The sequence below is a fragment of the Miniopterus natalensis genome, chromosome 3, assembly GCF_054644295.1.
Source record: "Miniopterus natalensis isolate mMinNat1 chromosome 3, mMinNat1.hap1, whole genome shotgun sequence".
Lineage (NCBI taxonomy): Eukaryota > Metazoa > Chordata > Mammalia > Chiroptera > Miniopteridae > Miniopterus > Miniopterus natalensis.
In genome coordinates this window covers 15368486-15385296 of record NC_142083.1, presented here as the reverse complement: position 1 = coordinate 15385296, position 16811 = coordinate 15368486, and the positions used below count along the sequence as shown (strand labels likewise).

Genomic DNA, 16811 nt, shown 5'->3' with positions numbered 1-16811 from the left:
TTTCCCATCTCTTTGTAAGGCTGGGTCTATTTTATCTTAAAGTATTCTGATGAAATAGTATCTCTCAAATGAGATGTTTCCTTATCTTACTCTCCCCTTCCCCAGCACACACATGTTCCCCTTAATCCAGGACTGAACCAATACCCTGTATGTATAGAGCGCTTCTATTTATTTAGGGCCTGCCTCCCTGCTTCATAGGAACAAATATCAGTGTTTTCTTTTCTTTTTTAGACAAAACTCAGTATCTAGCTTCTAAAGAAATGTTTGGTGTAAGACTATTCTCAACAAATATTTTTAGATGAATGAGTTCATGATTTCACTTGAGCCGCTCCTCATATAACATGTCCAAGTTTCTCACTCTCGGCACTGTTGACATTTGGGGCCATAATTCTTTGTCGTGTGAATTCTAAGGACATTCAGCAGCATTCCTGGCTTACACCCACTAGATGCCAGTAGTACCCACCAATTCAGACAGACAAAAATGTCTCAAGACATGGTGAAATGGTCTCTGGGGGGCAAAACTGTCCCTGACTGAGGAGGATTGTTAAAGATCCACAATAAAATAAGCTAAACAACGAGGGAGGACATCTGAGTTTTCTCTGCCCCTTTGCCTTCCAAATGACTGAGATTTTTTATCCTACAGAGATGTAGCATATTGGGAAATGTTGAAATTGGATCAGCCAATCTACGTGGAAGTTTAAGTTTGGATTCCACTTTTATAATATTAAATAATAATAATAATAGAGCAACACTCACACAAATCAACAATATTGAGCACGTGATTACACTAGTGGCAGTTGCTGAGTCAAGTGCTTGACAGATATTAAATTATTTAGTTTTGTACCACTCTATGGAATATTCACTGCTATTCAGTTTCACTTAATTGACCAAGGTGAGAAAGGTACTATGTGAGAAAGACAGCATGGGACTCATATAGGATGACGCCACAGCCTGCTCCTAAGCTGTCCCACTTGACAGCCACTAGTCAAGCCACCAACCCTCATGTATCCATGGAATGGAAATGCAGTAAGTCTGAACTGAGAATTGATGTTAACTAAAAATACACAATGTAAGTGGGACTTTCAAAGAAACATGGGAGAAAAGAATGAGTTAGTATGATAACATACAGTAGGTCAGTAAATAACTTGGTACAGGGTCCAATAAAAATGCTACTTAGATAATATAAGTTATGCTTTATTATGATTATTACCATTATTATTATTAATTCAGTGCTTTTATAATATGCCTACCAGATACCAATCACAAATTCCGACTTAAAAGGAAAGGAAATATTTATTGAATGAATTAATAAAGGTGTTATAACAGATAAAAAAATCATATAATAGATTTTCATTAGGCATTTTTTTTCACTTAATTAGAATTTTTATTTGCTTATTGAATGCACCATTTTTAAACGGATTGCCTTTAAGACACATGTGTGTGTGTGTGTGTGTGTGTGTGTGTGTGTATATATATATATATATATATATATATATATATATATGTTCCTGAACATTTAAAATATAGTACTCCTTTTAATGTCAGTTACTATTGATAAAATATTTTTCAGAAATATTTTTGGTCATTGTAGAATATGTAATTCATCAGTTTGTGTGTGTGTGTGTGTGTGTGTGCGTGTGTGTGTGTGTTTCTCCTGGATTTGTATGTCCATTTTCTTGGTAACCAGCGCTCGTTAGAGGACAATCAGAAATACACATAAAAAGTGAAATATAAGTTTTATGTAACTAGGAACATCTTTAGACCTGTTCTAAAAGAATTATAATTGGTTTTCTTTTCCCTGCCAATGTTAAATGTAACCTGGAGCTGAAACCCAATTATTCAAAAAGAGCATAAGCAAACACCCCCCTCCCTGTATTTTGGGCCAGACACCACAACAGCTGACCTGAGTGTCATGGTACCTGAAATATCTAACAAAAGAATCATCACAAATACATAAGCATATGATTAGTCTGTTCAATAAAATTCTACTTGACTTTCATAATATTTCCACACACATGATTTTAAATAATTCAATTCCAATCATGCACTATCAATAATCAAAGTTAGAGAAAAGTAGCATAGAAAAGAGGTAAAATGCTTTTAAAGAACTGAAATACAGTGAATCCTTAGACCATAGTTCTTTCTGTGCAATGATCTTTAGTGTAAAAATATAAATATCACAAGAAGCTGTACTTTAATACTTTATCATAAAGGTTCACCAGAAATTAGGGGATCAATTCAGAAGTTAATACACAGCAAATGCTAAAAATTAAGGACATAGATCATACCAGAGCCTATATTTTTATGCCACATTCCTAAAAATGTGGTCTCATCTTGAGTTTAGGATCTTTTAACTGTCAGGAAATTGGCTGTCTTGGAAGTATCCATAAACACCCAATAACCATCCTCTCTAGTTACACGTCTCTCAAATTTGTGTAAAAAAAGACAATAAAACCTGTGTTATAATGTCAGAAACTAATGGTTCTTAAACCATTCATGACCTATTTTGAGAATGTGAAGGTTAATTCTACAACACAAAGTAGATCTATAAATAGAAAGGAATACAAAATGTTTTATTTAGGATCACCATTCCACATACAGACAGATTAAATGCAAATCTGACAGTGATATCAAATGCAAATCCGATTAGTTTGTACAGTTCTCCCTAGGTAGCCCTTTCTAACATGTCAAATTAGATTTTTATTGAAAAAATTTACCCTCAAGTTAGAATACTCCTTATTAAATTCTAAGTAGAAATAAACAGATTTGTTGTAGAATTATGACTTACTTTGTTGTCCAATAAAACATTATTTCCTTTTGCCAACTGAAAGAAATAGTTTTAGATTACAATTAAAGATAAAGAGTATATATTTGGAGAGTTTTTGTAATCATAGATCTTGTGTTTGAATAAAATATGTCTGAAATATTTAATTTTTAATCTTTAAATAACAGTAAATTCATCAGCATATACACTTTTTTTTTTTTTTTTTGTAGCACACTTTCAATGTGTTTTGAATTAAATGATTGACAATTGTTTTTGTTTTTTTCTGACCTTTTTTCACTCTAAAGCTTTTGCCCTGCAGAAAGAACATTAAAGGCAGCTTACTCTGGGGGAATCGAGGAGGATTGTCATTGACATCTGTCAGCGTGATGTTCACTGTGGTGGTCCCTGATAAGCCTCCCATCTGGCCGCCCATGTCCTTGGCCTGGATTACCACTTGATATTGCTCCCTGTTTTCTCTGTTCATGTTTGGTAAAGCAGTCCTGATAATACCTTGAAGGAAACAGAAAAGCATGTGTTATCTTCATTAAAATCTCAATTATTCATTGATTAAGGTCACACATTGCATGTCCAAACTAGTGACTTTTAAAAGACAAAATATGCTTTTGCTATTAAATTTTATTGTCTAGAAACTGCAGAAGTGATCCAATGCAGATATTTTACAATTTGTATTGTTTTCCGATTTCCTAAAGAATACCCAATGTGCTGTATAGTCACCGAAACCCATATGTAAAAAACCATAAAAACAGGTATATTTTCATTAGCTCACTCACTCAATCGTTCAACTTGGAGTTCGTAAATCTCTAAGTGGGACATCACCACCCTTCTGGGAGTATTAATGTTAATGTCTGTTCTTTTTCTCCCACCTTTTTTCCACTTGTAAAGATCATAAAGACTATGAAACAGACAAACCGATTCAGGGCTCCTGACCTGTTTCAGGCTCCACAGAGAAATAGGGCTGCCCCTGAAGGATGCTGTAAATGACTCTGGCGCTGTTCCCGTAGGAAGGGTCATCCGCATCTGTAGCTGTGACTTGCACCACAGAAGTACCTGAAGTATCCAAACTCAGCTTAGTTCTGCACAGTACCAGAAGGAGGAGCAAAAGCACTGGTTTTCATGGAAGACTTGAATGATTTGGGGCTTTAATAATGACCTCTTAAAGAAACAGTGGCTGAGAGTTTACAATTTGTGTTGTTTTTCTATTTTAGATGAAAATGATATACAGAGTTATTACAGGAAAACTCTGGGTTCCATTACATATTTATGTAGCTGACAAGTGCATTTTTATGCATGCAATAGATAATGCTGGAGTGTGTCAAATTATAAAAAATGCAGTCACTTTACAAATGCTCAGGTTTGATACTTAAATTCATTTTCACATAATAGATTTGTTTCATGTAAAGGGCATACCTAATCACAAAGGAGTAAGTATGCTCCTCTTTCCCCCTCTCCACTAATTAACTATAAAAATAATTAACATCTGCTCTAGAATACAATTTTATGAATAGATTAAAATTTAAATTTAGAAGCAATCCAAGATGATCCCATGTTCCATGAACTATTAAAAGCTATTTAATAAAGTTCAAGATATTTAGAAGGGCTTTATAATCAGGCAATTGGCAAAAGTCCTTGGGATTTAGTGAAGTAAATATTAAATAATAATCCCAGAACAATGCTTCTGAGAAATGCAGAGTTCAAAATTTGCTATCACAACTGTTACAAGAAAAAAAAATTGCTATTGTTTTATCGGTTTATATAACTTCTCCCACATCTGAGAAAAGAATCTATTTTACTAAATCCAAACATATATCTCTAAAACTATTTTCATTGTTTTCTGTTTAATTTTTTATAATCTCTATTTTATAAAAAATTTAGTACAGTCTATGTAAAATAATCGGATAATCTCCTTAATTCCATCATTCATTTTGTCAAGATAATCCAGACAAACTACGCAAATGACTAGAGTATATATGCAGGGACTCTATATTATATCTATGTCCTAAATGTACTTATATTTGGGGTCAGAATACTACAGAGCTATTATCCAAATTCATGTGACAAAAAATTATATTTTCATAGTTTTCTACTGAGTTAAATGGTATTTTTTTGGCTTTTTGAGGAAAATACTTATTTGTATTGTAAGATTTACAAATATGTAGGAAGTAAAAAATGCACTGATTTTTTTTCTGACTCTTATCCTAACTGGGGATATTAAGTATGTATTTTCCGTAGGGAATCAAAGGTGTTTTTCAATGAATTGGTCAAAATATTTTAAGAATTTCCCGGCGTTTTAATACTTTTTGAATACCATCTGAAATCTTGTAAATAACTTACCTACGACGGACATTTCAGGAACACTAGCTGTATAAATTTCCTCTGGGAATGTTGGCTCATTGTCATTGATATCATGGATTTTGATCACAAACTCTGACTCTGGTTCTACTGGCCTCAGAGTTCTTCTGTTAATAGCTTGTGCGCGTAGAGTATAAAAGGCCTTTTCTTCCCTATCAATTCTTCTTGTGGCGTGAATGTCACCTGTTTTTTCATCAATAATAAAAAGAGTACCAGCTCCGTCTCCAGATAAAATATATTTGAGTGATCCATCTCCTTTATCTTGGTCTGAATGAAGCTAGGGGGAATAGAAAAGAGTATATCCATGATAATGTCTGAAGGTATGTAATGCTGAAAGAATGCAAACGGTCTCTCTTGTCCTATCACTGAATAATCTTAGTTTTTGAAATGAGAGTTGAATAAGTATGAACACACTCATCCATGTACTGCAAACAATAGGACTAGCCTTTCGCATATTAGGCTGATTTTTATTCTAAATGGAAAAAAGCAATAAAAATAAACTAACCACAGCTCCCCCCTTTGCTTTGCTTTGCTTAGTAAATAACCGTTTTCATAGGCAAATAACTCCTGGCAAACAAATAAGTCATCAGTCTTGACATGCTGGTGTAAACATTGCTTCTCTCATTTTTTTCTGTGAGTGGAAAATTCTTTGGCTCTCATGTTATGCAGGAAATTCATCTCCTATAAACTTATTAGTTATTGCATTTCCATTTGGGGAATTTGTGGTATCTGAAGAGTGGTAAGACAGGCAAAGTCGTGTGAGACATAGCTCCTCTGTTAGAAACACCATGCATCGTTATGGGTTCATATAAAAGTGACTGCCCTACAAATATCTGTGGGGCTCAGAGCAAGAATACAAATAGCTGTCCATGTAACACTTGTCTATATATTTTAAAGTTATAAATTGAGTTAATAAACTATAAAATAAAATATGTTGTATCTAGCCTCCCACCTTGTCAAATCTATGTTCTTAACAACCTCTAACAAAAATTCTGTGCAAGAACAAGGCAATGCAGGGCAAGTCTTTTTCTCGCACCCTTGCCGATGCTCCCAACACTTACCTTTCAGAATCAAGTCATCATGTCAGAGAGTTTTGCTTGCCTTCAAGTAGACATCTCAACCCAGTACACACACTACTTTAATGCAAATAACAGCCCGGGGAGCCCAAGTGTCCTGGCAAAGCCCATCTTGCTCTTTTAAGGGATACCCATTACGCCAACTTTCAGAGTTAAGGGTGCATATAACAGTGGGTGAGTCTGGCCTTAAGGCGGCATACCTGAGAAAAGAGATCCTCCTTGGACCTAGAAGCAAGCTCAGGGATGTTTAAGTAGGAAATAATGGGTCCCAAGAATCTCAAGTGCTGTCTGCAAATGGATATTTGGGTTTTAGATGTAAATATCCATGGCTCCCATGGAATTCTTACCCGAAGAAAGGAACAGAGCATGACTTTGTAAAACACAATAATTATTCATTTCTCTTTAATTGTATCATCTTACCAATAAACACTGTTTATGCTAGGATCACAGTTTGATGACTTGCAATAAACAAGTATACTTTTTAATGTTTTAATTTTGATTTTTTATCAGGTAATATAAAAACAATATGTAGATTATCTAAATTTCTATAAAGCATTTATAATAACTTAGACATCATCGTGAACATGTTTGTTTAAATATTCATATAAAATGTAGTAATAAATTGGATAGGCAAACTGACCTGTAGCTTAGAGAATTAAAAATTGGAGATTAGGCGCTCCCTCCATGAAGCATATCCGCACTTGCGCTTCCCAGCCGCCCTCCCAGGCTCATTACCATTACACTCCTCACTCCCAAGCTCCAAGGGCCCTTCCTTTGTCTCTGTATCTTGTTTCCTAAACCCATTTCCTCTACGAATTACTTCTTCTAACTCTGTGACTTTCCAAATAAATGTTTTCATAAAAAAAAAATACTATATTTTTCAATTACGCAAAAACTATAGACATATTAACCTAAATAGGTTTGATTTTTGCTCTTTAGATGACTTATATCAACACATATTTTCATCTAATTAAGTGTAAACATATCAAACTGATTATTTTCTATTTAAAATTAAAATAGAATTTTGTTTCTTTATTTAAAAATTTCCTTAATGGGAGCTTATGCCAATGAACATAACTGTAAAAACATTTTTATACAAACATCAAAACTGTTTAAATGAAATAAGTGTTTTCAAACATACATGCATAATATAATGCATTAGTAGTATTGTGGGGTATAAAAAAGCAGTCTGTTTTTTAGTTAATAGTTTGCAGTAATTAGCATTTAGCCACCAAATTTGGATCAGACTCCCTTTTTCTTTTTTTCTGGACAAATAACTCATTCTTACAGACATCATGGATTAAAAAAAACCCCAAGTGGATATGCACCTTGAGAGAAAGATAACAAAGTAAGGAGACAATTTTTTGTTGTATTTTTCTCCATCCATAAACAAGCAAGGTTGAGAAGCTCAAGAAACATTCATTTTTGACTAAAAAGCTCTCAGAAGTAACTAATGACTGTGTTGTCTAGAGAAACACTCTCAAAAAGTCAAAAGATTGATGCTTTTTAGTAATTGAAATTGTACATAGTTGCCGGGCAACTTCCCAATTATATGGATGTGAACAACAGTGGTAATTTTCCAAATGGCAGCGATAAGCATTGCCTATTTCTTACTCTGTCTGGGAATCAAAATAACTCAAGAAAAAAATTATTGATAGTATCAATCAGCTGATCAGATAAAGTTGTGGTTTGTAGTAGACATAGACAGTTATGTTTATTGTCTCATTGTTCAACAAGTTTAATTCAGAAATATTTCCTCTCATAAGGATCAGGTACTTCTAAAAGTAAATCAACAATTCCATTTTAGTTCTATGGGAGATTTGAACACTGCGTGTGATGGAAATTCACAGGACAACCCATAAACTACCCCACAAAAATGAATGAGGGTCTCCTCAAGTATTTAACACCTAAATTATTGATAAAGAATGAGACAAGGTTTAAACTTTGGAGATTTTCTTGCATTTTACAAGTTTCACATCTCCTGGGAAACACTGGATGACTATAGAACATAGATTCGGAGTAGGAAGGGAATAAGACATGATGGGCGTCATTAACACCAATTCTGCTATTTTATTCAGTTAGTCATGGACAAGAGTTGCTAGTATTGGTAAGATTTTAATGTTAAATAATGCTCCGCTTTGGAATATGAATCACAGCAGGATTTTTGCCTTCCCTTACACTACAGAGAGTGAAAATTAAATCTCACCTCCTGGGAGCTTCTGTTGGATTAGAAAATTGAACATGGTATCAGGGAATCAAAAAGATGAGGAGAGGAAGTTGGACTGTGGTTTTGAGAATCAGAAATAAAAGGATTTCTACCTTCTCATAATTAAGAGAAATAAATTAGACCTATGCATTTATAAGTTTTGGCCTAAAGATGCAAACTTAGAATACATTTTTTTTGAACCACTGGCGCTTACATAAAAGAAAAATGCCTTTTCTTATAGAGGGAGACACCGATCACTAAAGCTGGGGTTAGTCTGCCTAACCCCACCCCACAGCTGCCGTCTTAAATTTCTTTTTATTACTTTAATTACTTCTTCCTTTGCATACTTTTTCCACCCTCTCTCCCTCTTTTCTAGTGTGTTGATAGAACTTTATTTCACATTTCCACTCATTTGCCGAGTAATTATCAGGCGAATGTTAGTAGTAAGAACTGTAGCTTTCTTGTTACCCTTTGCTTTTATATTTGGATGTTACTTATCCACCCTTGCATTTATTGAACATTTAACTGAATAAAATCAGTTGTTTCTGTTACTGAGGAGTGAGATTATGGATTATGTGTCAAATACCTTACAGCATCTGCTTGGAAATAACTTTTATATTGATTTGACCTTGTGCTATTTTATTACGTGAAGCATTAAGTTTTCTTTAAACAGAGAAAAATGTCAGATTATTGAGGCTTTAGTTCCTGGGTAACACCTGTTCTTAGGTGTGAAACATTTGCGCCACAAATCTTTAAGAAGAATTTTATGTTAATGCTGACCTTTTCTTTCCTGGAGGAAAACCTATTAAAAATTCACAACCTGCTATGATCCTTGTAAATTCACAAGCAGATAAAGGACATGGTAAAGTACATGACAATTAATGAAAATAGAACAACCAGTGCTGTGCTGCACATTTAAAAGTCACTTTCTTAGTATTTAACTTTTTTTATTTAGATGTGGTTAATTATAACTCACTGCTTATATTGAGCAGTTTAATAATTAAAACTAAACAACCTATTGAATTTAAAGGCATATTTTAAGTGCATATTTTAAGGCATAATTCAATGAAAGTTTGATCATTTGAAATGTGGCGGGCTTCTGATAATTTTACATTTCATGTAAAGTATTCATCTTAAGATATTTGTCTAAAACAAATTTTATAACCTAAAAGTGTTCTTGTGGTTTATGTAGTTTAAGGCCCTCTTTGAATTTTTTTTTTTTTAATTTTTAGACAAAAGGAAGAAACTGAGAGAGAGATAATAGATTTTTTACGTCACAGAAGCTAAAGTAAGATTACACTTCAGGAGAGGTACTATGTTGGTGGAAACTTTACCTCTTGATTACCAGTTCATTTTTATTTTTCAGTTCCTCACATTAAATTAGAAACTATTAAAATCTATTTATGAAGAATAGGAAATTTATGTTATTTGTTACACAAAGGATAACCTATTCAAAATGTTACGTTATATTTTCACCGTGTCCGGAAGAAAAATGAAGAGCAAGTTTTAAAAATGAAAAACCGTATCTGTCAATTCTGCCTGTAAAAGTTTGATTACTAGTTCAGAACTTATATTGTTGTGTACTCTTTTTTATTTTTTTAATCCTCACCTGAGAATATTTTTTCCATTGCTCTTTCAGGGAGAGTGGGAGGGAGAGAGGGAGAGAATCATCGATGTGAGAGAAACGCATCGAGTGGTTGCCTCCCTCTTGAGCCCTGACCAGGAAGAGCCTGCAACCGAGGTACGTGCCCTTGGCCTGAATCACCTGGGACCCTTCCGTCCGTGGGCTGACGCCCTATCCACTGAGCCAAACCAGCTGGGCCGTTGTGTATTTTTTCTCATTCATAATATTTATACCTTTTGGATATTGGTAATTGTTGGTATTTGCTTATATTTCAAAAATGGATGAACACACAACAACCCCAAATCTATGGGACACAGCAAAAGCAGTCCTAAGAGGGAAGTTCATAGTCCTAGAGGCCTACCTCAAAAAGCAAGAAAAATTTTTAGTAAACTATCTAACCCCACAACTTAAAGAATTAGAAAGCTCCCCTGTGAAGTCGTCTGGACCAGGGCTTTTGTTTGCTGGGAGTTTTTTTTTTTTTTATTACTGCTTCGATTTCATCAGTTGTTAGTAGCTATTAGCCTATTTAGGTTTTCTGATTCTTCCTGATTCAGTTTTACATGATTTCACATGCGGAATTTAATAAACAAAGTAACTGATGAACAAAATAGATCCAGAGACACAGAAGCATGGGGCAGACTGATGAATCTCAGTGGGAATGGGGAGGTGAGGGAGTGAGTGAGGAGAGATTAATCAAAGAACTTATATGCATAACCTATGGATACAGACATTGGTATGGGGAAGGCCTGGGGGTGGGGTGGATATGGGGTGGAAGGGATCAATGGAGGAGAAAGGCAGGATATCTGTAGTACTTTCAACAATAAAGATAAATTTAAAAAAAAATGGATGGCCTGGCTGGGCATGGCTCAGCGGTTGAGCTTTGACCTGGGATCCAGGCGATCAGGGTTCGATTCCTGGTCGGGGCACATGCCCGGGTTGCGGGCTGCAGCCGATCAATGACTCTCTCATTGATGTTTCTATCTCTCTCTCTCCCTCTCCTTTCCTCTCTCTGAAGTCAATAAAGATATATTAAAAATAAAATATAAAATAAAATAAAATAAATGTTTAAAAAAAAAAAATTTAAAAAAATGGATAGACCTGGAGATTATTATGCTAATTGAAATAAGCCAGTCAGAGAAAGACAAGTACCATATGATCTCACTTATATGTGGAATCTAATGAACAAAATAAGCTGATGAACAAAACAGAAACAGAGGCATGGATCCATGGATCCATAGAACAGACTGATAGATGGCAGAGGGGAGAGGGGACTGGATGAAAGAAGCTGAAGGGATGAAAAACATGTATGCATAACCCATAGACACAGACAACAGTGTGGTAACGGCCAGAGGGAAGGGGAAGCAGGGGCTGGGCAGAGGTGGGCAAAGATGGCTATGGAATGGGGACATCTGTAATAGTGTTAACAATAATAAAGTTAAAAACTAAGAAAATGTTGTAGAAAAATTAGAATTATGTTAGTAGGATTATATTGTAATTAAGTGGTTGGACTAGTTCTCCGAAGGATAAATTTTGATGAATGCATCACAATGACTATACCATTCATTCTCTGATTTAACAATTTCTCATTTTTGCGTGTGTGTTCATTAACTTAAAAAATTTTAGAAATTGTTAAATAGATTGGCTAATGCACAGTTATAGTTTTATGCCTGCTGTTCTTCCAAAGAGCCAATAAATTATGTATTTGTTTTTTTAAAAAAACAGATTGTGGCAAATATGCTATGCTATTCTGGTAGCATCATCATTAGCATTTTTCTCTTACTGCTCTAGTGAGTAAGATAACATCAGATGGGAAAAAAGGCATTAAATGAAGTAACTTTAAATTTACATCCAATAAAGAATATTAGTGAAGATGGCCCAGTATCAGGAAGTGGCTGAAAGCATGTTAAAGCATGTAAACACCATCTGGTCAGAAATAAATAAGTAGTTACTGATTTTGTTGAGACTGGAGGGGCAAGGAAAAAGGAGTGGGAAATCTTAAAATGGAGTATATGAAGCTTACAGAGAAGACTGGAGATTATTTTCATATTAAAAATATAGAAAAATACAAACTAAATTTTATGAATCCAAATGAAACCAATTTTTTTCCTTCAAAAATAGAAATGAGGAGAAATAAAGCTTCACAATGGAATGGATTATAAAAACAATATGATAATTTAAAAATAACCCGTAAATATAATTTATTTATTTTTTTAACTTTTGTTTTTATTGCTGAAAGTATTACAGATGTTCTCATTGTCCGCTCCTTTGCCCATTTCTGCCAGCCTCCCTCCCCACCCCATCCCCCACCCTGCTTCCCTCTGGCCATCACCATGTATATAGTTTAGACTGATAAATACATTTCTGATTACTGCTTCAATTTCATCAACTGTTATTAGCTTATTCAGGTTTTTTGATTATTCCTGATTCAGTTTTACATGATCTCACTCATATATGGAATACAATAAACAAAATAGTCTGAGGAACAAAATAGATCCAGAGACACAGAACCACGGAACAGACTGAGGGATCTCAGTGGAAAGGCAGGCGTGGGGGAGTGGGTGGGGAGAGATTAATCAAAGAACTTATATGCATATGTGCATAACCCACGGACACAGACAATGGTGTGATGAAGGCCTTGGGGCGGTGGATGCTGGGTGGAGGGGATCAATGGGGGATAAAAGGGGGGAATATATGTAATACTTTCAATGATAAAGATAAATAAATACATTTCTAAACACTTTCATTCTGGGACCAGAGGAAAGCACAGAGGATTAAATGATGGATGGACAATGATGTCTATATGGCTTGGGGTTTGGTATAAAAATTAAGTGATTTATTTTCCACATTTGAGAGGGTTCTCTAAAGATCTCCTCCAAAAGAAAAAAACCCTTAGCAGGATCTGGATTCAATACCTAGGGATTCCTCTTCTCATTTAATCTTACAAGAGTGCAGCCAGTTAGAAATTGGCCTTTTTTTATGGGCCACCCTGACTGGTGAGTCCAATCTGGGATTGTCCTAAAGTACTGGGGGATCTCTTTGAAGACACCTGGGATTACTTAAGACCCTATAACAGGTCAGATTTCTTTACAGAGAGTGCTATAAAACTCAAGGAACTGCTGCTGATTCACATCTTGAAGTGTCTCAAGAAGGGTACATTTCTTTGCTAGTACTATAAAGACACCAAGATTACATTGAAGACATTTATTTAAGTTTTTCATAGACATAGTTTTTACAGGGCATTATCTGCTTCAAGACCTTAAATAGTATATATAATAGACAGTAAAAACATTATTATTTTTAATGATTAATTTATCCTTTCTAAAGATAATGGGAAAATATTTTAGAAAAGGTTTATACTCTTCTAGAAGCCTGGCATTTTCCTTCTTACAGTTTTGAAAATCACTAAATTATACAAAATATCCCCTTGGGGTGTGAAAATGACATTGCACCTGTATACCTATTTTCCCCCATAACTTCAAGAAGTCTTCTGAAGCATATTTAATTTAAAATATAGGAATATATATAAATACATGTCAAAAAAGTTGAGTAAATGCAAAATATTTAAAGCCAAGAGATTTATTTGATTAATAAGGTAAAAGAAATGAGAGAAGAAAAAATAACAAATGATCACCTCTTTTCTATGGGCTACAGAGGCAGCTGAAAATTTTTCTTCCTTCCTTTTTGCCAAGAGAGGTATGGTGATAGGAAATGTGAAAGGGGAGAGGGCTGGGGATAGGTATTTATTGAAGGAGCTTATTTAAATAAGTATCTTTTGAACTAGACTGAACTAAATTGAAGAGAGTGATGAGAATTCTAAGTGTGGTATTTTAGGACTTAGAACTTTTAGAGATTTTTGCAAAAGATGCAGTGTTTGAAGCTGTTGAGTTTCAAAGGCTTAGAAAGGTGCTTTTATCTTGAAAGTTATGCAGGGACAAGTACATCAGTGGATGCCCAATGGAGAAGGACCGGCAGATGCCTGTTCTCTCTAGGGGTTACGGTCAAGGTGGAGGGAAATTAAAATAAGTTTGGATCTTTACACTTATCGTATTTTTTGAGGCACTGACTGAAATGAGAATCTAAAATAGGGATAGGAACACTATACTAGAAAAAAAATTGCACGTGTATGTATGTGTCTGTGTGTAAAATCAATGGTCCATGAAGTACCAGAAGGTTCAACTATGCTCTGAAATACAGCCATAAACCACTAAATTAAAGAGAAAAAAAATCCCTAGTCTTGGTTGACTATGTTTTGTCATACAGAACAAAAAAAACACCAAAAAAACTCTTGAGAAATCGGGTAAATGTCCTTGTCAAGAAAGGAGGCTGTTCATTTGGCTGAGACAGTCATATCTTCATCAGATTGTGAAATCTATTCCCCAAATTTACCAGACAATATCATGCCTCTATAACTTGTGTCCTTCCCCACTATCTTGATTTACCCACCCTGCAAATTCTTACTGATCTATAAAGTTCTTATTTATGCCTTGTATCCTATATGAGGCACTTTTCCAAACTCTTTTGAAAGGCTAAATTGATGTCTCTTCCCTTTCTAATTAGTGTTTGTATGAATAGGTATATATACATAGAATTCTAATTTGTTTATTTGTATGAATATGTATATATACACATAATTTTTATAACTCCTATACAAACTTTGAACTATTATTTTTATGTCTTTATAGAGCTACAAATATATTTATTTTGAGGATCAGAACCAAGTGTGCTATTCTTCTGGACTCCTAACATTTCACACTACACAACACATACTTTTTTATTTGTGGGAGGAATGGACATCGAAAAATCAAATACCACAGGCATGAGAAATAAAGAGTTCATTTTGTGCTATGTCTTTTAAAAAGCTGAAAATTCTGGATGGAGCAAAATGGAGTTAGAAGTCCATAATGAAAAATGGGAATTGATCACTCTACATTGTAAGTATAAATGTATGTAAAAGCAATAATTCTTCATATTGAAAAAGATTGGGGCTGCAAGTTAGGTGGAAATTTCAGTCAACTACAAGACTGAATCAGTAAAATATGATATCTACAAAAATTACTGGGGTACACATTTAAATTTTTTAGTAGTAGCCAGGGATAGAAATGTAAATCTAAATTTGTCTCTGAAACTATATGATAAGCCATTGTAGACATTTGTAATTTATCTTAAACGTAGGATAAGGTAGTGAGGTAATAACAGCAGAAAAACATTCCCACCAACAACATATAGAACAGCCAGATAGATTACCAAAAAAGAAAAAGATTCTTTTTATAAAAATGTCCTACATTTTTCCATTTTCTTAGAAAATTTAATTTAATTATTCTAAAGTTCTTTACTCTTCTGTGATTTATTTCTTGTTACCCCAGAGAGTGATGCTCTATTTATTAAATGAGATTCTTCTTTTTTTGTGCTGTGGGATTTTCTAAAGTGTTAGTGACATTTTGTGATTCTTTTAAATTTGTGTAAAAGGTTCATTAGAGGATTAAATGACTTTTCTCTTTCCTTACAAGCCTGACCAATATGTGAGCATGAGGACTGCATGCTGTTCAACTAGGATTGTCAAGCAGTCCATAAGTAGTGCATTATGGTAGCTGCGAGGCTGGCTTGCCACACTTCCATAGATTTGGCCACTAAAGACACAATGAGCCCAAATAGACTGAGGCGGTTCACTAGGCTGAGCAGAGCAGACAGCCTAAGCTTCATGTTTGTATCAGTTTCCCTTGCTCCCCAAGTCCCAAGGGAGTCATGCAGCATCACAGATCCACTGTACATATGAGTCAGCGTCACTGCTGAGAGACACTGAGCTCAGGAAACCCCACGGGAATTTCTAGCATTATCTTTAATTCTCTGGAATGTAAGCAAACCTTCACGTGGATTTTACTATCCTGGAATACCGCTGGATAGTCAGCTAGTTTCTATTTGTACTATTCTGGAATATAAATTAATCTAAACAAACTGGCGGTTAATACCTAGATGTGAAAAAATATGCGAAAGTTATGAGAAGTTATCTTCCAACAAGAATAAGTCTATCTGAATTGAGAACTTTCAAATAAATTACACAAACAGGAAATGGGAAGGTAATGAGGTCCCATGTCCACGATAATGCACAGATATCACTGGTATTAGTGATATCCAATTTGAGAGCCATAATCTCTTCTAGGAAGACATTTGATTGAATGATTTGCTTGTACTATTAGTAGAGATGTAGGTGGGAGGTAGGTAGGAGAAGCCAATCAATGCAGCTGATTGTTGAGGAGGTCTTGATCCCAATAACCAATGAGTCCAAATTGAAGTTGAAATTCATACTCACTTCCATCTCAGCTTTCTCCTATAATACTCTCATTTTCTACTTCTGATCTGGCTGTTGCCATAGCTATGATAAAATGTTCAAAATTTTTGTTCATCTGAAATCTCACCAGTTCCCTGTGCTTCTAATCTATACCATCTATATCTATATCTATATCTATATCTATATCTATATCTATATCTATATCTATATCTATATCTATATCTATCTATATGTAATTTAATTTTCTTCTTTTTCAGGTGAAAAAGGAATAAACAAGAGTTATTAGTCTACCATGTTGAAGGAGACAGGTCTTTAAAAAGAAAGATGCAATTGTACTAAATCAATTTGAAACTGTAGCTCTAACTGTTCTCCAGATAACTGTGGTTTAATTTAAATTATTAAATAAAATATACTGAATGTTGTGTTAATTTTCATTTTTTGCTACACAATGTCCAAATTTCAAGGACACTTAAAATCTATAGAAT

The 16811-nt window shown here is 34.5% G+C and overlaps 1 protein-coding gene across 3 annotated transcripts in view; it reads right to left on the bottom strand.

Moving 5' to 3' along the window:
* The window catches only part of CDH10 (cadherin 10), a 125430-nt gene that overhangs the window by 35634 nt on the left and 72985 nt on the right, over positions 1–16811 (bottom strand). Inside the window, exons 3-5 of one of the 3 annotated variants that reach the window (XM_087815334.1) lie at positions 5117–5411; positions 3713–3832; positions 3107–3274 (exon numbers count right to left, since the gene is read on the bottom strand). In XM_087815334.1, coding sequence (XP_087671460.1) covers positions 3107–3274; positions 3713–3832; positions 5117–5411 — 583 coding nt within the window. Of the gene's footprint in view, positions 1–3106; positions 3275–3712; positions 3859–5116; positions 5412–16811 lie in introns of those variants that run through there. The other 2 variants (XM_087815336.1, XM_087815335.1) reach the window with 2 other exon arrangements.